Source organism: Rhinatrema bivittatum, chromosome 2 (assembly GCF_901001135.1).
Source record: "Rhinatrema bivittatum chromosome 2, aRhiBiv1.1, whole genome shotgun sequence".
NCBI lineage: Eukaryota > Metazoa > Chordata > Amphibia > Gymnophiona > Rhinatrematidae > Rhinatrema > Rhinatrema bivittatum.
The window spans coordinates 815631009-815655786 of NC_042616.1; the positions used below are offsets into that span (position 1 = coordinate 815631009).

The window sequence follows — 24778 nt, forward strand, 5'->3', positions numbered from 1 at the left end:
AAGTTGCCCGGGAGAGGGGCACCAACCCACTAGCACACTATTCAGGAGCCTCCGAGTTCGGAGCTGAACTCAGTTTCCCAACGTGCAGCAAAATGAAGGGCAAGGGATTTGTAGTTTCTGACTCCAGTTTCGCCGGGCCTGTTTTCGACTGGCGGGACTCATAATCCCAGCGCGCTCAGCGGTGCTGCACCCAATACGCCTTTTATCACATTACTGGCGATGAGGCATGCTGGAACATGTAGTCCCCGATTTATTGCTTACAGTTAGTTTTCCGGCGGAAGGACTCGCTTTCCCGGCGTGCAGAGGGAGGGGAAGCACGAGGAAGGCTGGGGCATGTAGTGCGGGGCGCGGCGCTCGCCGTGCCCTTCTCTGGTGGCAGGACTCGCTTTCCCGGCGTGCTGGGCGTGAGCTAGGCCCGGGCGGCGGGGCCGGCAGGAGTCGCTGCGCCGCGCTGGGCTGGTAGTGGAAGCGGAGCGGGCGGCGCAGTGTGAAGGAGAAGCACTGAGCTGAGGACCGAGGCCTTGGCTGCCGAAAGAGGGGCGGGGAGCGCCGGAGCCGGGGAGGATGCGCGGAGCCCGCCCCCTGCACCGCTGAGCGGCCCTGGGAAGTTCCCACCTATCCCGGAAAGCGCAGCTCCCGCCCGCTCGCCTGGGGCAAAAGCTCCTCCCGGGTCAGGGGTTCCCGGTTCCATCTTCACCCCGGGACAGGGACCTTCTTCCGTCTACTTCTCCACCCCTCCCCCCCTTCTGGCTGTTGCACCGGGGCTCTTGTTTACTGCCCTATAGCCCCTAGACAGAGGCACCCACGGACTCTGGGGACAGGGGTCCGTGCTCTGAGCCCACCCCCCGAGACCGTGGCTCCCACCCTTGACCCAGGGGTGCCCCTCTCCCTCCCTCCCCCCCATGACCCTGGCAGCAGGGCTGTTAATGGTGGACTCCCTGCGTGACCCCTCTTGGATGTGACCGGATCGGTGCTTGGTGGTGGCGGCGGCGGCGGCCTTGCCCCCCCTCCTGGAGCCCTGGCCTCGCCATGCTGAAGTGCATCCCTCTCTGGCGCTGTAACCGGCATGTGGAGTCGGTGGATAAGCGGCACTGCTCGCTGCAGGCGGTGCCGGAGGAGATTTACCGCTACAACCGCAGCCTGGAGGAGCTGCTGCTCGATGCCAACCAGCTGCGGGAGCTGCCCAAGGTAAGGCTCCCGGCTCTGCCTCCGATTGCATGTGTGTGGTGTGCGCCCCAGGGTGCAGGCCGAGCTGCTTCCTCTCGGCTTGCAGGCGAGCAAAGCCACAACCCGCTCAGATGGCAGAAAATGAGCCCAGTGAAACCAGGTTAGCGTTCCCAGTGTTGGCAGCAGAGTGAGGAAGACCCGGTGATTGAGCTGCCCTTACCCAGGCAGGGGCATGCTGGGAGGTGAGCCCTGGCATGCACCCCAGCAGCTTTCATCGGTGTCTCGTTTTGGTGCTTTTTTTTTTTTTTTTTTTTTTGCAAGGTGATGGTGCAGGCTTTTCCCAAACAGATAGCGAAGAGGTGCATTAATGCTACAGATGCTCTTACTGGTGGATTTGTATGTTGTCCTTGCAGAGCTGCGGATGCCAGTGGTGGTGGTGGGACCGGCTCTTTCTGGATGGGTCATGGGTGCCTCTCCTGTGCCAGTGTGTTTGATCGGGTTGCCGGGGCATTGTATCCCTGTGCCAGACTAATAGAAGTAGTAGGACGATCTGCTGCACATTGTTCAGAGGCTCTTATGATCATCAGGGGAAAGGTTTGCGGTTTGTAACACTCTGTTTTTTTCCTCGCTAGGTCCCTGGGGTGCGTTACAGTTGCGCAGACTGGTTGATTGGCTGGCTACCTTAATGCATTGTTATAATACTGTAGTGTAGAGAGCTGTGCCCTCCACGTGTTAGCACTGCTAATACACTTGACAAGTAAACTGGAATCTTTGCCGGCTGTCATTACCATTTATGAGCTCAACCGAAAAGTTTGTGATGCATAGATTCTCTCTTACATGGCAGGTAGTAATCATCTTCTCATGCCCACCTACCAAAGTCATATTCCCTTCCTCTCATAAGCCCATATTAGGGCTTATGAGGTGGCCTCAGCAAGATTCTTCACTGCATGGCCTCAAGCAATGGGCGTACCAAGATGTGATCTGGGTCTTGCCACAATCGCAGGTGTCGGGTCTGGCCAGGGTTGGACTTGTGATTTTGGGTGCCCGTGGGCGGGATTGAAGCCTGGGGATTGGATAGTGATAGAAGTCCGTCTAGCCCTCCCCCCACCAGAGTCCTAGAGTGCCATGGCAGTGCCCCTTTGAAGTGGAGGGCTGGAGCAGGCTCCTCCTTGGCACAGTTGCACTGCTCTTTGGCGCCTTCAGAATTTTGCTATCCTGGGTAATTGCGCATGTTGCTTCTGCCTGAATCTGGGTCTGGCAGGGCATCCTCGTTTTGTCAGGTCGGCTCTTGACTTGCCCACTTGGGAAGGGAGATTCCTCCTTCCAGTCTCTCTGATGTCCATGTTAATTCCAGTGATGTGCTCTCCAAGTTGTGCTTGCCACATTTTCTCCTGGGCAGGCACAGGTGTGGTGGTAATTAATTCTATTTTTGTGAGGAAGTTCCTGTGTGGCTTGGTGCTTTTTTTTTTTTTTTTTTTTGCTACTTTGTGACTGTACAGGGTCCTCTGGCTCCTTTCTCTCTGTTTGACTGCCCACGAGTCTTTGGCTGTCTGGTGGGGCTATCCTAGAAAGGATATACAAACTATTGAGCTTAGTTAGTTGAAGGCAGCTGTCGTTCAGCACTAGGTTGATTTTGTTTTTGCATGGGAGTAACACAGGGCAAGCCCAACAGTTGTTTGCAAGCTTCCGGTTTGGGCACTGACCTCGCTCTCTCTGCGTGCATCTTGAAGTCAGTCTGAGGGATGCTGGATCAGATTTACGCTCTTACACTTGGCTGTTTAGTTTTTTGTTTTTTTTTGCTTGCATCACAAGCGTGCAGGCGGAAGAGGCTGACCTGTATTTCGTTTACATTGGTAATATGGGTGACATTTTGAGCAGCCTGTGTGCGGGCACTTTTAGCCCACATAGACTGAAGTCATCTTTCAGAGGGAAAGAGCCCACACAGTTCCGCGGAGTGTGCGTGCTGAAAGTGAGAGGTGAAGTAACATGCACGCTTCTGAAAGCGTCGAACACACAGGTTCTTTCACTCGCTCGTCCTAACACCTTTGGGAATGCCATTGATGCGCCCTGTTAAACTGCGCCAGTTGAGAAAGCCCATGCAGACTTCTAGCTGGCAGAGGAGGGCAGCATTATGTTAAGCCATTTTGTCTGGCTTAAATGACTGCTTGCCCAGGCGAATGGCTTGGAAAATGCTTCTCAGAACGATCAGCTCGACTCCTACTACTACTTAAAAGTTTTGTAGCACTACATGCCATATGCAGCGCTATACAAACACAGAAAAAAGACAGTCCCTGCTCAGTAGAGCTTACCATCTAATAAGACAAACATACAGGACAAGAGACTTGAGGTATTTCAAATAGCAAGACAATGGTTAAAAAGAAAAGAAAGTTAAGACTGAAAGCAGACAATCATCCTAAGATTTAAAAGCAGCCTCAAAAAGGTGGGATTTAAACATGGTGAGAGAGGGAGCATGAATCATCAGTTCAGGAAGACTATTCCAAGCAAACGACCCAGCCAAGTGGAAAGCACAGAGTTGGGAATTGGTGGTAAAGGAGAAGGGTACAGAAAGGAGTGGAGTGCATGAGGAGAGGTAGCGAGGTGCTGCAGAGTGAAGGCATTTGTGAGTGAGAGAGAGAGGAGCTTGAACTGTATGCGGGAGCAGATTGGGAGCCAACGCAGTAAATTCAGAAGAGGGGTTATGTGAATATAGAGACCGGCGAAACACAAGTCGCGCAGCTGAATTGACAGGAGACCTGTAAGGAGAAGGTTGCAATGGTCTAAGCGGGAAACGAGAAGAGTGGATAAAGGATTCTGATAGTGTTCAGAAAGGAAGAGAGAGATTTTTGTGATGTTATAGAGCAAGAAATGGCATTCAGACAGGTTAATCCACGATCAGTGGGTTATGCACTTGTGCCAGCAGATGGCGATGGAACAAAGCTGACATGAAGGTGTATATATACACCCCAGTACTGATATCGGCCCGCCAGTGTTCTCCGTCTCCAGCAGATGATGGACGTGCATCATCCTCTGGGGATTGCTTGTTTTGCATGTGCGTAGAGAAGGAGAGACAGGATTCAAAGATGACTCCTAGGTTATGGGCTTTGGGCACTGGGAGGATGACCGGGTTATCTACAAAAATAGAGGAGGAAGAGGAGAGATGGGTTTGGTGGTGCGGGTGAAGGAGCTCTGTCTTGGCCATGATGAGTGTAAGGTGGTGATGGGACATCCAGGCAGCATTGTCTAGTGCAGTCGTCACTGGATGAAATAAAGTTGTGCGTGTTGGGATGCGTTGTTTGGTCATTGGTGTAGAGATTAAAGGAGCTGAACCAATATGCTTCCTTAGGGCAGGCTGGTCCATTGTAGAAACTAGCAGCTGCGTTTCCTCTAAATTGCACATAGAAATGATGGTTTTTGGCACGTTTTTGAAAGATATGGACCAGCTGGCAGTCCATTCTCATGTTGCAGGTCTGCCAAAGCAGTAAAGGTCATATGCCACCGAAAGGTCAATGAAAGCGATGCCAGTGATTGTGGTGGTGTTCAAGACCATCCTCTCCGTTGTGGAGGAGATTCAGCACCTGGCCTGTGCATAACCTGCTTGGTGGAGAGCTGGCTTGTTGGGGGCAAAATAAAGGAATTGGCTTTGTTTCTGATTAGACCGGAAGTAGGCAAATCTGGGCCTGGAGTACTACAAAGGGGTCTGTTTTTAGGACATCCACAGTGAATGTGCATGAAGATGATATGCATTTAGTGCCGCCACTGTATGCACATTTATGTATGGGAGATGAGGGGTAAAGCCTGGGATAAGCACACAGGATCCTTAGCTGTGGGGGAGTGAGGGGTAAAGCCTGGGATAAGCACAGAGGATCCTTAGCTGTGGGGGAGTGAGGGGTAAAGCCTGGGATAAGCACAGAGGATCCTTAGCTGTGAGGGGAGTGAGGGGTAAAGCCTGGGATAAGCACAGAGGATCCTTAGCTGTGGGGGAGTGAGGGGTAAAGCCTGGGATAAGCACAGATGATCCTTAGCTGTGGGGGAGTGAGGGGTAAAGCCTGGGATAAGCACAGAGGATCCTTAGCTGTGGGGGAGTGAGAGGTAAAGCCTGGGATAAGCACAGAGGATCCTTAGCTGTGGGGGAGTGAGGGGTAAAGCCTGGGATAAGCACAGAGGATCCTTAGCTGTGAGGGGGTAAAGCCTGGGATAAGCACAGAGGATCCTTAGCTATGGGGGAGTGAGGGGTAAAGCCTGGGATAAGCACAGAGGATCCTTAGCTGTGGGGAGTGAGGGGTAAAGCCTGGGATAAGCACAGAGGATCCTTAGCTGTGGGGAAGTGAGAGTAAAGCCTGGGATAAGCACAGAGGATCCTTAGCTGTGTGGGAGTGAGGGGTAAAGCCTGGGATAAGCACAGAGGATCCTTAGCTGTGGGGGAGTGAGAGGTAAAGCCTGGATAAGCACAGAGGATCCTTAGCTGTGGGGAGTGAGGGGTAAATCCTGGGATAAGCACAGAGGATCGTTAGCTGTGGGAGGAGTGAGGGGTAAAGCCTGGGATAAGCACAGAGGATCCTTAGCTGTGGGGGAGTGAGGGGTAAAGCCTGGGATAAGCACAGAGGATCCTTAGCTGTGGGGGAGTGAGAGGTAAAGCCTGGGATAAGCACAGAGGATCCTTAGCTGTGGGAGAGTGAGGGTAAAGCCTGGGATAAGCACAGAGGATCCTTAGCTGTGGGGAGTGAGGGGTAAAGCCTGGGATAAGCACAGAGGATCCTTAGCTGTGAGGGAGTGAGAGGTAAAGCCTGGGATAAGCACAGAGGATCCTTAGCTGTGGGAGAGTGAGGGGTAAAGCCTGGGATAAGCACAGAGGATCCTTAGCTGTGGGAGAGTGAGGGGTAAAGCCTTGGGATAAGCACAGAGGATCCTTAGCTGTGGGGGAGTGAGGGGTTAAAGCCTTGGGATAAGCACAGAGCGATCCTTAGCTTGTGAGGGAGTGAGGGGTAAAGCCTGGGATAAGCACAGAGGATCCTTAGCTGTGGAGGGCGAGTGAGGGCTCAAGCCTGGGATAGCACAGAGGATCCTTAGCGGTGGGGGGAGTGAGGGGTAAAGCCTGGGATAAGCACAGAGGATCCTTAGCTGTGGGGGGAGTGAGGGGTAAAGCCTGGGGATAAGCACAGAGGATCCTTAGCTGTGGAGAGTGAGGGGTAAAGCCTGGGATAAGCACAGAGGATCCTTAGCTGTGGGGAGGTGAGGGGTAAAGCCTGGGATAAGCACAGAGGATCCTTAGCTGTGAGGGAGTGAGAGGTAAAGCCTGGGATAAGCCAAGAGGATCCTTAGCTGTGGGAGAGTGAGGGGTAAAGCCTGGGATAAGCACAGAGGATCCTTAGCTGTGGAAGAGTGAGGGGTAAAGCCTGGGATAAGCACAGACGATCCTTAGCTGTGAGGGAGGAGGGGTTAAAGCCTGGATAAGCACAGAGGATCCTTAGCTGTGGGGGGAGGTGAGGGGTAAAGCCTGGGATAAGCACAGAGGATCCTTAGCTGTGGGGGGAGTGAGGGGTAAAGCCTGGGATAAGCACAGAGGATCCCTTAGCTGTGGGGGAGTGAGAGTAAAGCCTGGCATCAGGTAGGGTTTGTTATATTGCTTTAGGAAGGTAAATGGGCTAGATTAGGCTTGTCTTAAAGACACATGTTTTGCTGTTTTGTGCTAGCTTTCTTTGTTTCTCCTGTAGTCCTATCAGCCTGATGAGCCCTCCCACACATTGGATCTGATGGTGCACAGGGGGTAATATATCCTAAATGTCATCGCGCCCCCCTCCTGAGTCAGTCAGTGTGCAGGAGGAGGAGTTTGGCCTCTGCCTAAGCTCACGTTCAGGGCGGTATATAAGGTAACTGGAATTATAATAATACATTCCCCTCGTTGCTGCAGCCTTGCGGGTTGCTCCTTGGTGCTGATTTTCCGACCCTTACGGCACAGGGCATGCGCAGGCCGAAGGTCTGAGGCGGTGACCCTGTTCCAGGAGGAGCCCTTGGGGGCAGTTCTCTTTCCAACATTTGCCCCCTCTGAGACTGCATGCGGCGCTGGTATGCTTTCAGTTCAGTCTTGGTACGCGGACCGGGACGGCCTTTATCCAACGAAAGAGAGGGATGGAGGTGAGCTTTCCCCGAGCAGGTGAAGCCGGGTCCCCGCATGGCCTGGGACCTTCAACTCCTCACCTTTGGCTGATTCTCCTCTTGGTCCCCTGCGGCGCAGGTCTTTTTTTTTTTTTACCTCTTCCGGGATCCCGTTTTATTGCTCGGATCGGGTCGCGAAGTGAAATTGCTCCTGGCGTTTTCTTTCCGTGCGAGAAATGTCAGGGCTTCCCGAGCAGTGGCAGCCGTGGGGATGTGAGCGGGGCCCGGGGCCCCTGATCTCCGAGCACGGTGCTCTGAGGAAGTGCGAAGCTGCTCGGGTCGTCACCTGTCCGGGATTGCTCTGTGGATGCTGGAGCCCCACAAGTCTCTGCTCGCTGCCTGCCGCCTGAAAGTTATCCCTCTTTGTGGTAAGCGCTGGTTTGGTAAGGCATCGGCCATGAGTGGGCGTCTCCACTAGGCGCTTTTATGTTGCTCTGAGTGTCTGAGGCGCCCTGGTTCTCACGAGAAGGCCCAGCTGATCAGACTTCAAAGCAAGGCAGGGGCTGGGTGAGGAATCACCCTGTACTTGATGGCTTGCCCTGCAGCATCCTGCAGTGTTTAAGTACAGAGATCCTGCCCTTTACAGCTCTGCCAGTGACCTTCGTGCCTGCCTGGAAGCATCCCCGGCAGAGCAACTTAGTCCTGCCTTGCCGCACCGCCTTGCTATTCCAGTACTGAGACCCTCCACACACAGCTCTACCAATGCATCTCACTCCTGCCCTGCAGCACCCCCTGCTATTCCAGTACTGAGGACCTCCACACACAGCTCTAACCAATGCACCTCACTCCTGCCCTGCAGCACCCCCTGCTATTCCAGTACTGAGACCCTCCACACACATGCTCTACCAATGCATCTCACTCTGCCCTGCAGCACCCCCTGCTATTCCAGTACTGAGACCTCCACACACAGCTCTACCAATGCACCTCACCTCCTGCCCTGCAGCACCCCCTGCTATTCAGTACTGAGACCCTCCATACACAGCTCTGTCAATGCCATCTCACTCCTGCCTGCAGCACCCCCTGCTATTCCAGTACTGAGACCCTCCACACACAGCTCTGCCCAGTGCATCTCACTCCTGCCCTGCAGTACCCCTGCTATTCCAGTACTGAGACCCTCCACACACAGCTTCTACCAATGCACCTCACTCCTGCCCTGCAGCACCCCTGCTATTCCAGTACTGAGACCCTCCACACACAGCTCTACCAATGCATCTCACTCTGCCCTGCAGCACCCCCTGCTATTCCAGTACTGAGACCCTCCACACACAGCTCTACCAATGCACCTCACTCCTGCCCTGCAGCACCCCCCTGCTATTCCAGTACTGAGACCTCCACACACAGCTCTACCAATGCACCTCACTCCTGCCCTGCAGCACCCCCTGCTATTCCAGTACTGAGACCTCCACACACAGCTCTACCAATGCACCTCACTCCTGCCCTGCAGTACCCCCTGCTATTCCAGTACTGAGACCTCCACACACAGCTCTACCAATGCATCTCACTCCTGCCCTGCAGCACCCCCCTGCTATTCCAGTACTGAGACCCTCCACACACAGCTCTACTCAATTGCACCTCACTCCTGCCCTGCAGCAGCACCCCCTGCTATTCCAGTACTGAGACCCTCCACACACAGCTCTTACCAATGCATCTAACTCCTGCCCTGCAGCACCCCTGCTATTCCAGTACTGAGACCCTCCACACACAGCTCTACCAATGCACCTCACTCCTGCCCTGCAGTACCCCCTGCTATTCCAGTACTGAGACCCTCACACACAGCTCTGCCAATGCACCTCAGTCCTGCCCTGCAGCACCCCCTGCTATTCCAGTACTGAGACCCTCCACGCACAGCTCTGCCAATGCACCTCAGTCCTGCCCTGCAGCACCCCCTGCTATTCCAGTACCGAGACCCTCCATGCACAGCTCTACCAATGCACCTCACTCCTGCCCTGCAGCACCCCCTGCTATTCCAGTACTGCGACCTCCACACACAGCTCTACCAATGCATCTCACTCCTGTCCTGCAGCACCCCCTGCTATTCCAGTACTGAGACCCTCCACACACAGCTCTACCAATGCATCCTCACTCCTGCCCTGCAGCACCCCCTGCTATTCCAGTACTGCGACCTCCCCCCACAGCTCTGTCAGTGCACCTCACTCCCGCCTTGCTATTCCAGTGTCCCCGGCACACAGCTCTGCCAGTGCACCTTGCTTCGTTCCCTATCATAGGTTTGCGCAGTCTTGTGCGCCCAGCTCAGCAGTGGAAGTGGTGCGGGTACGTTATGCCTCCGGCGCGTGCATCGGGTGAAGGCTCCGCACGCTGGTTGCCGGTTTGTGGAGCTCTCGCTTCTGCTCGTGGTAGACTCCTCTGTGCTTGTACGGTGCAGGGGAGGTTTTTACGTTGCCGACGGACCTGGGCTGAACGCGGACTCCTCTGGAGGGGAATCAAATAAATTGTGCTCCCTTGGGGTGAGCTTCAGTGGCCTTTGGCCCTGGATTGGCAGCTGTTGGGCCTCCTCTTTGAGGCCAGAGGTCATGGTGCGTGGTTTCTCGGGTTTTAAAGAGGCTTTTATGTGAAGCGCGTGGGAGCCGTGTGCTGGAAGGCACGGAGAGGGCTCAGATCTGGTGGAGCAGTGCTCGGAGAGGGGAGTGTGTCCAGAGTCAGGGGAGCTCCAAGCAGACATCCAGGGACGCTGCGGTATTGGTGGGCGGAAAACGGGCGCCGATCCACCTCTCCGAGGCACCCGATGCAATACGTAAACGAGCTGCCGCAGTAGAAAGGAGGCACTAGGGGGAAATTGTGCGTCCCTAGTGCTTCCTCGGCAGAGGTGGCTGGCAGCGGGTTAGGAAAACCCAGGCTCAGTGTTACCGGGGGTCCCTTTTCCTAGGAAACCGGAGGCTGGTTAATTGAGCGAGCCTTTCCCTAACCCGACTGCTGGCACAGTTTGCTTGTTTTTTTTTTTAACCGTTCTTCTTTTTTTGTTCCACTTAATATTGGCAGGATATTAAGTCGGAGGAAGTCAGTATCTTCTGCTTTCCCGTCAGCGTTTTGGGCTCCTCAGAACGTAACGCCTGCTCGGGGGTGGGGAGGGGGAATACCTCATGGCCTCATCAGCATGAATTTACATGCGAGGAGCGCCGCTAGCCACGTGCTTGGGGGTGGGGAGCGGGAATACCAAATGGCCTCATCAGCATGAATTTGCATGTGAGGAGCGCCGTCAGTCACGTGCTCGGGGGTGGGGAGCGGGAATACCTAATGGCCTCATCAGCATGAATTTGCATGTGAGGAGCGCCGTCAGCCACGTGCTCGGGGGTGGGGAGCGGGAATACCTAATGGCCTCATCAGCATGAATTTACATGTGAGGAGCGCCGCTAGCCACGTGCTCGGGGGTGGGGAGGGGGAATACCTAATGGCCTCATCAGCATGAATTTGCATGTGAGGAGCGCCGTCAGCCACGTGCTCGGGGTTGGGGAGGGGGAATACCTAACGGCCTCATCAGCATGAATTTGCATGTGAGGAGCGCCGTCAGCCACGTGCTCGGGGGTGGGGAATACCTAACGGCCTCATCAGCATGAATTTGCATGTGAGGAGCGCCGTCAGCCACGTGCTCGGGGGTGGGGAATACCTAACGGCCTCATCAGCATGAATTTGCATGTGAGGAGCGCCGTCAGCCACGTGCTCAGGGTTGGACGCGTCGGGGGTTCTGGACGCCTGCGTAATCGCCAGCGCGCGCACTATTGCATCGGCCTGATTGAGGGCCTCAGGAGCGCACGGGGCTTTGTTTGGCGGTTTCTGTAAAGGCAAGAAATCCTCCCCCCCCCCCCCCTTCCTCCAGCTCTGCCCCCTATAATGACAGGAGCAGCTGATGCCGGTAAAGCCCTCTAGACCCTGCTTCAGGGACTCCCGGACCTGCGATCGATCCATCAAATGAAGTAACAGATTGGCTTCTTTTAAACAAACTCAGAGCGAACCGTAAGAAGACCAAAGCAGTCTGGTGGCTTCCCCGAGTGAATATGATGAGCAATGTTTGCCTACATAGGAGGTGGTGCATGCAAATTCAGCTCATGCATATTCATTAGAGACAGCCCGAAAACCTGACTGGCGGGGGATTGGGACCGGTTTCGAAAGAGCTTGCACTTCTGAGCGGACGCGGGCCTTGATGTTTGATGGGTTCCCTGGGCCTCTGACTGTGATCTTTATCATTCGGTGCGCAGAAGGATTCTGCAGCAACCTTCGTCCGTCTTCTAGTAAATCAGAATGAGCAGCTGTCGTTTACGTGTTAATTACCTCCAAACTGGATGGTGTGCGACTCCTCAGTGCATCGTGATCCGCCCTGAACAGCCCAGAACACGAGCTCGTTTTAAACAAAAGGCATGGCACGAAAAAGTCTGCAGGTCTTATTTGCATGAGGAGGTACATCATGTTCATTCAAATGCAGCCGAAAATCCCCTCTCTTCCCAGCTGCTTCTAAATCCAAACCCCCCTCCTCTGTGCCATGAAGACGCTCCCCGGACTCGTGTTTGCCTTGGCTCGATTGTGAGCTCCCCGCAGCACAGCACCCAGCCTTAAACCGATAAATGGGTGGGCTCTGTCCCTTCTCGGGAGCAGAGCTGTTTTCTGCCCCTGCAGGCTCAGCTTCCTGCCCCATCCCATGTACAAACGCAGGGAGAGCAAGGCCTGCGTGGGAGGAGAGGCCACGGCTCCTGCGGCCTCACACCCGTCTGGGTTCACAGAAGGACGCAGGATCCCCCTGAGGCTCATCCCCGCAGGGATCTCTTCTGCAGGAAGTGAGGGTCTTTGCAGGCTCGGATGGCAGGCATCGCACCAGTGCAAGGGGCACCTGTGCGGGCTCACATCCTGACAAGTAATCCCCAGGAGGAGGGGGGAAGCTGTGGAATGTTTTTCTCGAGGAAGCTTCCCTGATTACATCTGTGAATGTGTCCAAGAGGAGCTTGGATGCGTTCCCGGAGGGCAGAACCTTCCCTGCTTCTGAGGAGCTGCTGCAGTTTTCAGCCGCTCAACCAGAGAGATCTTGTTTTTAGGCCTCATAAAGGCAGTTTTTCACCTGAGAGACAGACTCTGCAGTACTGACGCTGTCTCTTTCTGCCCTCTCTCTCGGGAGATGGGCCCTGCGATGACGGGCGCTGCCTCGGGACCCTGAAGTGGCTGATGCCGTCTCCGCCCTCTCCTCCTGGGCACACGGACTCTGCAGCAGCTGACGCTGTCTGTGCCACCCCGGGTGGAGGGCCCTGCAGTGACAGATGCTGCCTCGGGACCCTGAAGCGGCTGATGCCCTCTCCTCCTGGGCACACGGACTCTGCAGCAGCTGGCGCTGTCCGTGCCACCCCGGGTGGAGGGCCCTGCACTGGTGACGGTGTCTCTTCCTGCCTTTCCTTAAGAAAGTCTGGCATGGTGGGTTCCCTTCCGTTTGCCTTCCAGTTTACCCTGCCCTCTGTCATTTGAGTCGGGGGTGACCTTTCCTTCCTCGCATGTCAGTTGACCCAGCTGTTGAAATGTGTAGCATTTTCCTGTCGGGTTCCCAACGGTGTCGCTGTTAGAAAGCTGCCCGCGAGGTGGATGCATTTATCTAGCTGTGGGTAAAGTCCTCATAATAGTGGAGTTTTGCGGGGCACCTTACGTCCATATAATATCTGTAACTCATTTAAGTGGACGCTGGTTTTGGAAGTATAGGAAAGGTGAGCCAGGACAGTTATTGGCTGCTGGGACTCCCTTCTTTTGGATCTGTTGCGTGGAGGAAGCTGCCCGAGAGTTGGGTGGTGGAGCGTTTGCATGCACTTCCTGCCTCGATACTTTTATTTGCTGAGTTAGCAGACTGGACTGAGCATGAGGTACCCGACTGCTACTGCTGGGTACGTTCTGTCGTAAAACAGATCACAGAAAGCCCTTTCTCACTCGGCGCGCTGTCGAGCTGTGGGATCCGCTGCCAGAGGACGTGGTGAAGGCGAGGAGCACAGCGGGGTTTAAGACAAGTTCCTGGAGGAGAAGTCCATAACCCGTTGTTAGCCGGGTTAGATTAAAGAAAGCTATAGCTATGACTGGGAGGCGAGTAACGTGGCATCTGCCGGGTGTGCTTGTGGTATGAAACTGTGGGAGGCAGGATGCTGAGCTCGATGGTCTCGACTCGCAAAGCTGATCTACGTGAGCCGTCTCCATCAGAGGGGGCCATAGTCCTCCGGGCAACGGTGAAAATCAAATTCCGACATAGCCCTTTGCGCCATCCTGATAAAACCTCTCTTACCCGGCAATGATCAGTTCAGCGGGACTGTTGTACCCCATCGCGTTCTCCGAGAGGTGACTTGACAGAGAATATCGCAACGAGAGGCCTGGCTCATCATGACTGGAGCTTGAATCTCTGCTGGGACCCTTAGCAAAGCAAATGCCAGGGGCATGAGAGGGCACCGTAGGAGGATCTGGAGCCTCATCTGGAAAGGAAGCTGCTTGTGCACTAAGACACGGACACCTCCTCCTCTGCTCTCTGTTGTATCTGGGGCTGCCCAGGTTTGAACTATCCCAGTCCCTTATCAGTCTGAGAGAGACGAGTCCTCGTGACCTAAGGGACCTGCAGCTTCCTCTCCCTCTTAATCTGATTCAAGATCCTCTCCATGTCCAGAGAGAGAGAGAGAATTTTAACCCGACCTCTCTCTGTCCCACTGATAATGTGCCCGCTCCATTCCCAGCAGCCTTACTATAAAGAAGTCAGAAAGGTGAGGGGGGTGGGTCTAGTTTTAAATTCTCATTACGTTCCCCCACCCGACTTCTCAAAACTGCCCCTTCCCAAACTTTTTATCCCCCCACAAACCTTCAGGGCTCTCTGACCCAGAAAGGCACCAGCTCTTCAGAACTATAATTACCAAAACGTACAGCGGGATAGCCAGCGGTGAAAGGCGCCGGCATCCTTACCCACCAATTCCCCTCATGGGCTGTCTGCAGGCGGGGAAGCCCCCAGCTTGCCATCAGTCTGCTGAGAACGTATCCTCGTAAACGGTGTGAAGCTTCTCCCCCCTCCAAACTCCCCAGTAACCCCCTTTCTCCACCCCTGACTGGGATTACGCAGCTCACCCAGCCCCACGACTAACAGAAGCAGGAAAACAATATCTGAGAGAGCCGGTAAAGGGCCGTACAGCCAAGCCAGCAACATGTAAGTCGTTGCAGTCATGGCTGGTGCATCTTTTAGGACGAAGCCAGCAGAGGGAAAAGATACACTCGCCTGTGCCAAGGCTGCGCCGGAGGATCGTTCAGAAAGCTGCCAGCGAGAGCCCACTGTATTCACGGGCGAATAGCGGCGCGGATCGGGGCCCTGACTCTGGAAGAAAGGGCCGGCTTCGTGCAGTGCATATCCCAGCGTGTTTGCCAGCCGTGCAGGGAAACCCCCCCCCCATGCTCCCAGATCGCCCCTGGCTCAGTGACGCCAGTCACTCTGATCGTTGCTTGGGATCGGAGCTGGCGATGCCGCCTGGGAAGTTAGCGCCGCGGCGCACAAGGCCTTTCGGCGCGTCGGCGGCAGGAGCCAAGGTGCAAGCGTGAAAGAGAAACCGTACACCAAAGAGCTCGCCCAGCTGTCCCTCCGTAGTGAAAAGGCGACAGTCGGGCAGCAGAAACGAGGGTTTCTCGAGTTTCGTTCAGGCCCCCACCTCTCCGCAGAAGGTGCCTTGCTGTTTCAGACCTGAATTTACCCCGCTGCTAACGTCCAACGTTAACCACAACTTCCGGCGGCCCCCGACTGAAAATGGTTATTGTTCTGGGTCACTTTAAGGCTGGCCGGGTCACAGCGTCGGGAGCAGTAGGCCACGCTGCCGCAGGGCCTGCTTAACCTCGGGGAGGCAAAATCTTTGGCCCGAGCGTCCTTCACAGCTCCAGGTGGCTCTCTTCATTTCCGGCGTCTTGCATTTCTGACTCTCCTGGTTGCTTTTGATAAAGGGAAATTCCACAGTTGAATGCACAATTTTAAACGGGGGTCGGCGAGCACCTCGTTGCGACTTGTCCAGCCGCGTCACTTTGTTTAAACAAGGATTTTTTTTCAGCTGTTTTTTTGTCTAGCACTGGACTTTAACTTTTATAGAGGGCCTTCAAGTCCTTAGCTCTGAGGGTAAAAGGTGCTCTCACTGGACAGGGAGGGTTTCTGATTTTGATGGGAGCTGCAGCCGTTTACGTGGAAGGGCCTGGTTAATAGTGTGGTTTTTGATGTGGTTCCTGTGGCTGTAGAAGCCTCGGCCGGGCTCCTGTGCTCACAGGCCCTGTTCTGTGCACCTCGGCGCTCACCGCAGACTGCTCTCCTGGGCACATGGCATCGATCACCGCTGCTGTGGCCGCCGAAGTCCCTGGCAGTGAGAAATTCGAGAACCCTTTCCCTGTAAACTTGTCATCTTGCCCAGTAAAACAAGCGTAGGAGAGCGACTGGAGCAGCTGCTTGTGTTTGGCTGCCTTGTTTAGTGAGTGGATTTTTCTGTGTCCGTGTGTACGACAAACTGGTTGCTTCTCCTTTTTCTGTTGCTGGGAGGGGGGTGGGTTGGGCACTTCCCGCTCTGCTTACCTGAGCTGGGAGAAAGCAGTTCTCAAGTGGCCTTCTGATCCTCTCCATCGCGGTCAGGGTGCGTGTTTGCGTGTACGCGTGTGCTGCTCTCTCTTTGGTGTGGTGGACATGCCGCGTGCTTTATTTTGCTTGTGCTCTGTGTACCTTGCCCCCTGTGTGTGTGGTTTGTATGTGTGCAGGGTCAGGAGTGCCTGCAGAAGACAGTGGGGCCTGTAGCTGCAGGATTTGCAGGCTCTCCCGTGTTCAGCGCTCCCTCTGTGTGTTGTGTATGTGTGAGAACAGCTGGGGTCAAGGGGTTGGTGTCCGTGTTGGCAGGGAGGTCTCTCCTCTCTCTTAGTTTGTTAGATGAGGCCAGGGGAGAGTGGGTGTCCAGTAGTGGGAGGTGGACTCTGTCCGTTTCTGAGGTGAGGATGGGAGAGAGTGGAAGTTGGTCTGCTCTGAACTCACTTGGCGTTCGATGTCGGTGGCGTAGGCTGTTCAGAGGGGGAGGATTACTGCTGATGGAGTGGTTTTGATAATTTCTTTATGAATCGCTGACCACCTCATCATCCCCTTGACTTGAGGTGGGCAGCCATCCCTCACCTGCACCTGTGGTTATGCTTCGTTGAATGAGGGCGATCGAGTGCATACACGTTGAGACCCGTCCTCCGTAACGGGTGGGCTGTGGGTGTGCTGCACGCTACAGTTTCCAGGTTAATCATTCATGGACTTCGCTTCTCTCCTTTCCCCCAGGGAGAGCAGTCATGGCCTGTGTGTGTGGTGGACCTATTCTCTGCGTGCCCTGTTATGCTATGGAGGAGGGCATGTGCTTTGTGTCCCATGTCCTGGCTGTGCTGATGGTCAGTGACGGAGGTGGTGATGGCAGGTGTGGGGGACGAGGAGGCTGGCTTTCCTGTTTCTTCATCCTCCCAGTGTAGTGTAGGAGCTAGCATCCTAACAGACTAATTGGTCAGCTCCGTTGTCTTCCTCTCTGCTTCTCTACAACTGTTGGCCAGGGATGTGCATTCGCTGGTACGTTAGTTTTGGTGGTATGCGCGAATCTCGAGAATGGATAGGTCCGTGAAACTGATGGTATACATGGATGTGGGTGGCCCCTTACGTATGCGCCTACCATTTGTTTTGTGCGCTTACTATCCATTCGTGAGAGATGTGCATGTTGCTGAAACGAATGAAACGAATCGACTAATGTATGCACATGCCTGGGAACATGGCGCTGCCAGATTCAGTTTAAGATTGTGACAGTCCCATTAGGACATATTGGGGGGGGGGAGGGGGTGGTCTTCCTTGGTTGCTCCCGTCCGTCCATCGCGTTCATCTGCTTTGTTCAGTTCTATCTTTCCGAGAACTTTGCTTTCGGGATACCTGTCTGAAACGTTTTCCATCGCTGGGCCTGTTTATTTATTTTTATTTATTCTATACCGACATTCCTGTACAAGTACAAATCATATCGGTTTCCAATGAAACTTCAACTTCGCTCAAGGGCGGTACAAGGAACAATGATGCCAGTTAACGGTGGAAGCATGTCAAAAACTCGTCTAAACATAACCTAAAAATCATAAAACTCATCTTGACAAGGCATAGAATAAAAATAAGGTCCTGGGATTCTCTCCCACCCGAGCTTCACGAAGGTTCTGTTTGTTTGAATTTCAGAAAGAGGATCAGCGTTACTGTTTTACCAGGCCTTTGAGCGAGAATTTAGATTTTTTTTTTGGTTTTGTTGCTCCTTTGTAGGATCGATGATTCAGGAAGAATTAAGTTTTTGTATTTTTTTTTTGTAAGTATCCCTTTAGAGGAAAGGGAAGAATTGATAGAAACATTTAAATCCCTGCAGGTAACGCAGAGGAGCCTGGAAAAGAACCTCCGGATGAGGGTGATGAACGGGGGGGGGGTAAGCGTAGGAAATCTTTCTCTACGGAGAGGATGCCTAGAACGGCCTCCGAATGGAGGTGGTGGAGACATGGACAGGATGGGGTAGATTTTTGAAAAATACACGCGCGCGCGCTACCCGACGTGCACACATGGATGAGCAATTTTATAAATCGGGGGCAAGCGCACAAAGGGGGGGGGGGGTGTGTGGGTGTTGGATGTTTGGCAACTTTCGTGCGGGCGACGCCATCCCAGCTTTCCCCAGTTCCCTTCCAGTCTGCTTCAATTAAGGAGCGGACTGGGAGGGAACTTTCCTACCCCCAACCCTCTCCTCCCCACCCTCTAAAACCCCTTTTTTCTTTTTTTACCTTTTACTTCTCAAGTTACTTCAGGGCCCGACCTGAGGTAACTTGTGCGCATGGGCACCCGGGACAGCGAGGAATGGCTCTTGTGCGCGTAATGGGGGTTTCGCACGTGGCTGGGCCTCTTCTAAAATGCGCGCAGCATGCGCAAGGCCCAGCCGCGGGCGTAACCCCTGTTTTCTAACGCGCGGGGGTTTTTAAAATCCGGCCATATCTGAATTTAAAGAAAGCATGGGATAAACACAGGGGATCTCTGAGGAAGTGATAGGGGAGTGTTGAACAGAGCAGTTAGTGTGGATAGGAAGACAGGACAGACTGTATTGTCTTTTTTTTTTGTGTGGCGATCAAAAAACTGAAGAAATGGATCGCTGTATGTAAAAGAGACTTTATTCTGACGCAGTGCAAGCCCGACTCTGGCCGAGTTTCGCTCTTTGTGCTAGAAAGAGTACGTCGTGTCCCACAGAAATCTCCAATGAGCGGCCATGGCGGCACTTTGTTGAATTCACGCTGCAGCCGTTCAATGGAGATTTTCGTGGGACACGACGTACTCTTTCTAACAGACGAAATAATCGCCATTGCCCGAAACACACATGGTGAGGCATGACTGAATTTTCTCTAGACAAATAGTCTCTTTGTACTATGAGCACCTTGTCCCTAACGCTTCGTAGGCCGAGCGGGAGTAATACCCTCTTACAGATGTTCTGCCCATCCCTATAGCCCCTGAGGCAGCCAGAGGCGGGCTTGCACTGTGTCAGAGTAAAGTCTCTCTTACTTACACCGATCCATTTCTTCTGGTTTTTGGTCGCTACACAGCAGACTTGGATCGGCTTCCGGTCTGTTTTTTGGGTCCATCCCTGTTACGGAATTTGTCTTTTTTTGTGGCCACGTTTCTCTGTAAATTGTTGGTCATTCATGATGTCTGTTTTCTATTGTCAGTTGCTAAGGACATGATGCCGGATAAAGCGGAATAGCAATACCATTTCAAAATAAATATAAATTCCCATAGCCAAATAAACATCAGCTACCCTCCATGTCTTTTTCCCGATCTCCCAACCCTGCTCCTCGCACCGCCTTCTCTATCTGTCCGAAGCCTGTTTGCGTCCTGTTACAGTGGGGGGGGTCTCTGCCATCTCCATTGGCAGCTATTCGAGGGTCTCAGCGGCTTCCTCCTTTGGTTCTTACAAAATCCGACTTAATCCACTTCCTGTGCTGGAGCTCTGCTAGCCCACGGGCCACCTCCAGCGGCTGCCCCACCCCTTATGGACGTCTTCCTTCTCTTCTGCCTTGTATATAGAGGGAACGTGTCTGGGAATGGGGGCGGGATAAAGGGAGAAGAGAAGCCCATCTGCAGTGAGGAGCAACTTAGTTTATTACTTACTAGATTTATGTTCTGCTTTTTGACACTTCAAAGTGGGTTCTGTTCAGGTATTGTGTGTTTCTCTCTCCCCAGAGGGCTCACAATCTTAAGTTTTGTACCTGTGGCATCGGAGGGGTAAAGTGACTTGCCCAAGGTGACAAGGCGTGGCAGTAGGGATTTGATCCCTGGTTTGTAGCCTGCTGCTCTAGCCACCAGGCCGCTCCTCCGCAGGCTGAGGAGTTGGGAAGGATGGGCATCGTGCCCTGGTTAAAAGATGACCGAGTGTGGAGTAGAGAGGAGGAAGCCCTGAGGTGAGGCTCCTCGCCGCCTGACAGTGGGGCGAACACATGGCTGAAGCCCAAGGAAGTGGTGCTGAAGAAGGTGCTGAAGCTGTGCATAACTCACACATGCACCTTGTACATATCCTCCAGTGCTAGAAAAGCCATGAAAAAGGTGGGGCTCTTAACTCGAGGAGCAGAGCTAAGAGCATTATCTGCACGTTGTGTGCATGCTTGGCTTTCCCTGTACGTTGGCTATGGAAAGTCTACACCCCTTTGAAGATTTTTCACATTTTGCTGTCGGTGCATTGGACTTGCATGAGTTTCAACGAGGAGTGTCCCCCCCCACTCAGTGCTACCCTAAGAACGTGCCATGCTGGGTCAGACCAAGGTCCACCGAGCCCAGTGGCCTGTCTAGGTCAAAAGTACCCAGCAGATCCCGAATAGCTGATCTGTTTCTTGGGTCTCAGTCCCAGGGGTAAGCGCTGACTTTGTCAAGAACTGTTTATAGACGCTTCCTTCAGGAACTTGTCCAGTCCTCTTTTGAGCCCCACTGTGTTAGGTGTCCTGACCACATCCTCTGGCTTGACAGTGTGCCGAGTGAATCCTCAAAAACGAGCCCATTTGAAAACAGAGAGAGTCCAAAAAAATGCTCAACCCGCACCCCCCCCCCCCAATTGCAAGAGATGCACATCAGGACCCCACTCGGGGCTCCATCAGGATGGCAAAGCCAAGTTATACAACAGCCAGACTTCCCAGCCAAGCGAGCAAGCCGCCGGACTTCAGTCTTTCTTGTAATTATGACATTCGCAGCTTCATCTTGTCAATCAAAACAGATTGTTTCTTAAAAGATTATCGAACCGTTTCAAAACACCAAAGAACTTTGTAGGCTCCTCCACTCAATACCTCAGAAAACCACTTGCAGATGAATTAATGTTGCAGCAAGCCCCGGGTTCAAAACTGGAAATGTTTAATACGGCCCAATCTGCCCAAGAGAGCCAATCAAATGTGCCATGAATTTTTAAAGGCACCAGTAATAAAAGGTCCAAATACGAATAAGACTGAGAGCCTAAGACGACATCACAAAGCTTCCCGTTTGATGGCATGGTTTAAACCAAGGGTCCATGAAAAATCATTCAAAGGAAAGATTGCCTCCTCTTTTAAGTGAAACGTGCTGTGTGACAAACTCACCTCACTGGGGGTGAGAGTCTTTCAACGGACAGGAGGCTCTAGGACGAGGGGGTCATGAGATGAGGATGAGAGGGGGTGCACTCAGGAGTAATCTTAGGAAATCTTACAGAGAGGGTGGGGGATGCGTGGAACGGCCTCCCTTGGAGGGTGGTTAGAGACCGAAACCAATCCTGAATCCAAGAAGGAATGGGATAAATACAGGGATCTCTGAGAAAGGATGGGAATTACAATGCTAAATTAATTGCCCGGTATGGGCAGACTGGATGGCCCATACGCTCTTTTTTGTTGTCATGATTTTGTTTGTTTCTTAAGGTCCTCCAGAAAATTCCACAGTTGCAGCCACTGTTCAGCAAGAACAATTTATACTTTTGGATAATAGAAGGACTAGGGGGCATTCCATGAAGTTAGCAAGTAGCACATTTAAGACTAATCGGAGAAAATTTTTTCACTCAACGCACAATTAAGCTCTGGAATTTGTTGTCAGGGAGGTGTGGTTAGTGCAGTTAGTGTAGCTGGGTTCAAAAAAGGTTTGGATAAGTTCTTGGAGGAGAAGTCTATTAATGGCTATTAATCAATTATACTTAGGGATAAGCCACTGCTATTAATTGCATCAGTAGCATGGGATCTTCTTAGTGTTTGGGTACTTGCCAGGTTCTTGTGGCCTGGTTTGGCCTCTGTTGGAAACAGGATGCTGGCCTTGATGGACCCTTGGTCTGCCCAGCATGGCAATTTCTTATGTTCTTAGTGTAGTTACAGGTCTTTAAGCATAACAAAAAATAAACAGTAAAAATTATTTATTTATATATTTATTTATTGGTTTTTATATACCGCCGCTTATTAAGATATCACGTCAGTGTACAGAGAACATATTAACATACGCCATAGATTTATACATAGAACAAAATAGTAAAAGTTTATAAACTATACATCATAGCTATAGGATATTAAAAAAAAAAAGAAGATTGTTTTTGAACCAGCAGATGAATGAGAACAGAGGTGTCCATTGCTGATGCTGCTTGGGGCCCATTGCGTGCCGAGAGGCGGTGGATGTAAATTAGGTTAACCCCATTATTTCTGATGCTGTGTTCTGAATACTTTAATAAATGAGTTTTCTTAGAATTTAATATAAACTTTAATAATATTTGATCCCTTGACTTGTCGTATAATGGGTTTTATACCATTTTTTTGTAGGCAGTCGGTTAAGCACCTTTCATCCTCTGTTCTTACGAAGGTTCAGCCTCCAGAATTGAACAGAGAATTCAAGGTGGGATCCCACTAGTGACCTGCATGAGGGCAGTATCGTCTCCTTTGTCCTTCTGATGATGTATCTGCTTATGCACCCGAGCATACTCTTGGTTTTCCCAGCTACGTTAATTTAATTGGAGATTTATATTTGGCCACTCAAAGCCGATTACCGGATTAAAGGAATGAAATCCCAATTATTGGACAGTAGTCCATTTATAGTGGCACAGGTCATCATATAGTGAAAGACTTCAGTGCAACAGAAACTTTAGAACAAATCATGACCAAGCAGTTACAGTAAAAAGGGGTCAAAACCAAAACATTTAAGTGCAGTTTGCCACTGGTAGGGGTGGGGTGAGTGATTAGTAAGATGGACTGTGTATCTTGTGTTTAATTGCATGATTTCTTGAGAGGTCTTGGTCTGACCTAGAGGATACTGCCTACTGTTGTGTTTGACTTGTGAATCTTTTGGACGTGATAGTTGGAGGAGAGAGTTGCACACATCCGATGCTGCTCCCCAAAAAATTCTAGGTCTTGTTTGTGTTGACTGGGGAGACTTGTGAGATGAAATGGTCAGCAGAATGACTACCTTTTGGTCTTCGGAGATGATTTTGCTTAGATCCCTTTTCTGTTTTGTGCTTTCCAGTTTTTGGGAGGTTATGAGAGTCAAAACTGGTGGCCGAAGTCAAGCGTGCCTCAGGCAGACACCGAGACCCTGGGTGCTGGAGCAGGGATGGAGAAGGCCACAGCTCAGTGCTGTAGGGAGGCAGAAATGGATAGACTGACTGGGTGGATCAAGTGGGGTTTTCCTGGCAAATCTTCAGTGTTGTCTTTCTAATTGATATGTGGCTGTTTTATTTTATTTTATTTATTTATTTATTTATTTAGGCATTTTTGTATCGCCATCCCAGATCAAGGTAACAATGGGTTTACAATATCAGTATTCATATTCTTGGTCAATAATCACATACGGTGTGTTCTCATTCTAGGTTAAAACCACAATAAATATATGTTCCAGTTCATATTCATATCTATTCCAGGACATCATAATAGTAAGGATATAATCTAGTTCATATTTGTACAATTTTTAGGTCGATCCACCAGGAAATACTGATTCTAATTCTACTTAGGAAACACTTTACATCCTGCGTTACTTACTGCTCTCTCCGCTATCATTACCTTTGGTGGTGACATTGAGATTGCCAGCATATTGGTATTTACGTTTAAGTTGTAGGCCTTTCTAAAGAGCCACGTTTTCAGTTCTGGCTTGAATCTTTCTTTCTGTTATCTGACGTAATGACTCTGGAGGAGACGTCACAGCTCGGGGACCTTAGGATGACCTTTCTGCTCTCTGCGGGGCACATGGTTGAAGAGTCGCTCCTGATAAGCAGGGGTCAGTATTGTTTGATGATATTGAAAACTAGAGTCCACACTTAATAAGGAATTTTGGCTTGTATGCAGGATTTTACCCTTCTAAGCGGCGAAGTTCATTTTTTAAACCCTTCACCGTTCCATTTTTTCCCTCCCCTTTCCTTTTTTTTCCGTCTTCTCCTGGCCATGCTCGCTCTGTAAACCTTTTTTTTTTTTTTTCTCTCGAGTTCCTCAGCTGTGTTGCTAATAAAGACATGGAAAAGAAGTGGCCTTGGCACCGAGCGCTGGAGAACCGGCCGATTCCCGTTGCCGCCACTCTCTCTCTCTCTCTGCGGCCTGCCGCTCGCCCGGCCGCCGGCTTTCGGGCCTGCTCCCCTCCCGCCCAAGCTTGCTGTCGGGGAATCCTGCGCGGAAGGGCGTCCGAGGTCTTGCCCGAGTCCAGAAAGGCAGCGCCCGCCGCACCTCCCCCGATCTTTGGTGGTTTCTGCCATGAACGCAGCGGAGCTTGTCTGCGGCCCTGTGATCTCCTTGCCTCAGGGCGCTGCGCTCTTTCTGCTGAGGAGCATCGTTTTATTTGCCTGCTGAATCTGCGTCGCTGGCTCTGAGGTTGCTCGCCTCCTGCTCGTCACCGCAGCCCCTCGGAGCCTCCTTTGCAAGGCCCAGCTGCTCTTCCTGGCTCTTGCTTATGCCTTCAGCCCTCCCTCGTTTCCCTGCTTGGGGACCGCTTCAGGAAGCCGACGCAGAGACATGAATTGCTGGGGAAATGCGTCCTCTATCCTGAGGAGACGGGTCGGAGAGATCCTGCTGATGGCTCTAGGCCCGTCCCCCCCCTCCCTCGGGAATTTCTGAAGTCTCAGCGCCCGGACCCCTTACACGTACACAGTGTGGTGGTGGGAGGAGGGGAGAGGGCTGTCTTTTATTTCCCCCCCTCCCGCCCTCACCTCTCCCAGTGAGGGCCAAGATTTCGCCCAGCAGACACAGTGCCTACAGGGCATCCGGAGGAGGGAGAAGCTGCTGCTGCTTCAGGGGGGGTAGCGAGAGAGACCCTGGAGCTGGAGGGGGGGGTCTCTTATTTCTCTCCTACTTTCGGAGCAGCGTGATCTGTTTCACGTCTCTAAGAGCCTGTTCCAAGCCTCCTGCGGGATCTGAGCTGCTCTTAAAATACCCTCTGCTCTCCAGGACTTGATCTGGTGGAGGAATCGCATCTGTCTCTGGCGGGCAAGGAGAGGAAACCTTCTGTCTC

At 52.4% G+C, this 24778-nt stretch overlaps 1 protein-coding gene across 13 annotated transcripts in view; it reads left to right on the plus strand.

Annotated features, from left to right (window-relative positions):
* Positions 1-259: 259 nt before the first annotated feature.
* Positions 260-24778, plus strand: part of SCRIB (scribble planar cell polarity protein) — a gene marked incomplete in the record, with an annotated part of 447609 nt that continues 423090 nt past the window's right edge. For 2 of the 13 annotated variants that reach the window (XM_029592269.1, XM_029592271.1), the window contains 1 exon segment: positions 260-1188. In XM_029592269.1, coding sequence (XP_029448129.1) covers positions 1030-1188 — 159 coding nt within the window. 13 annotated transcript variants of the gene reach the window in all.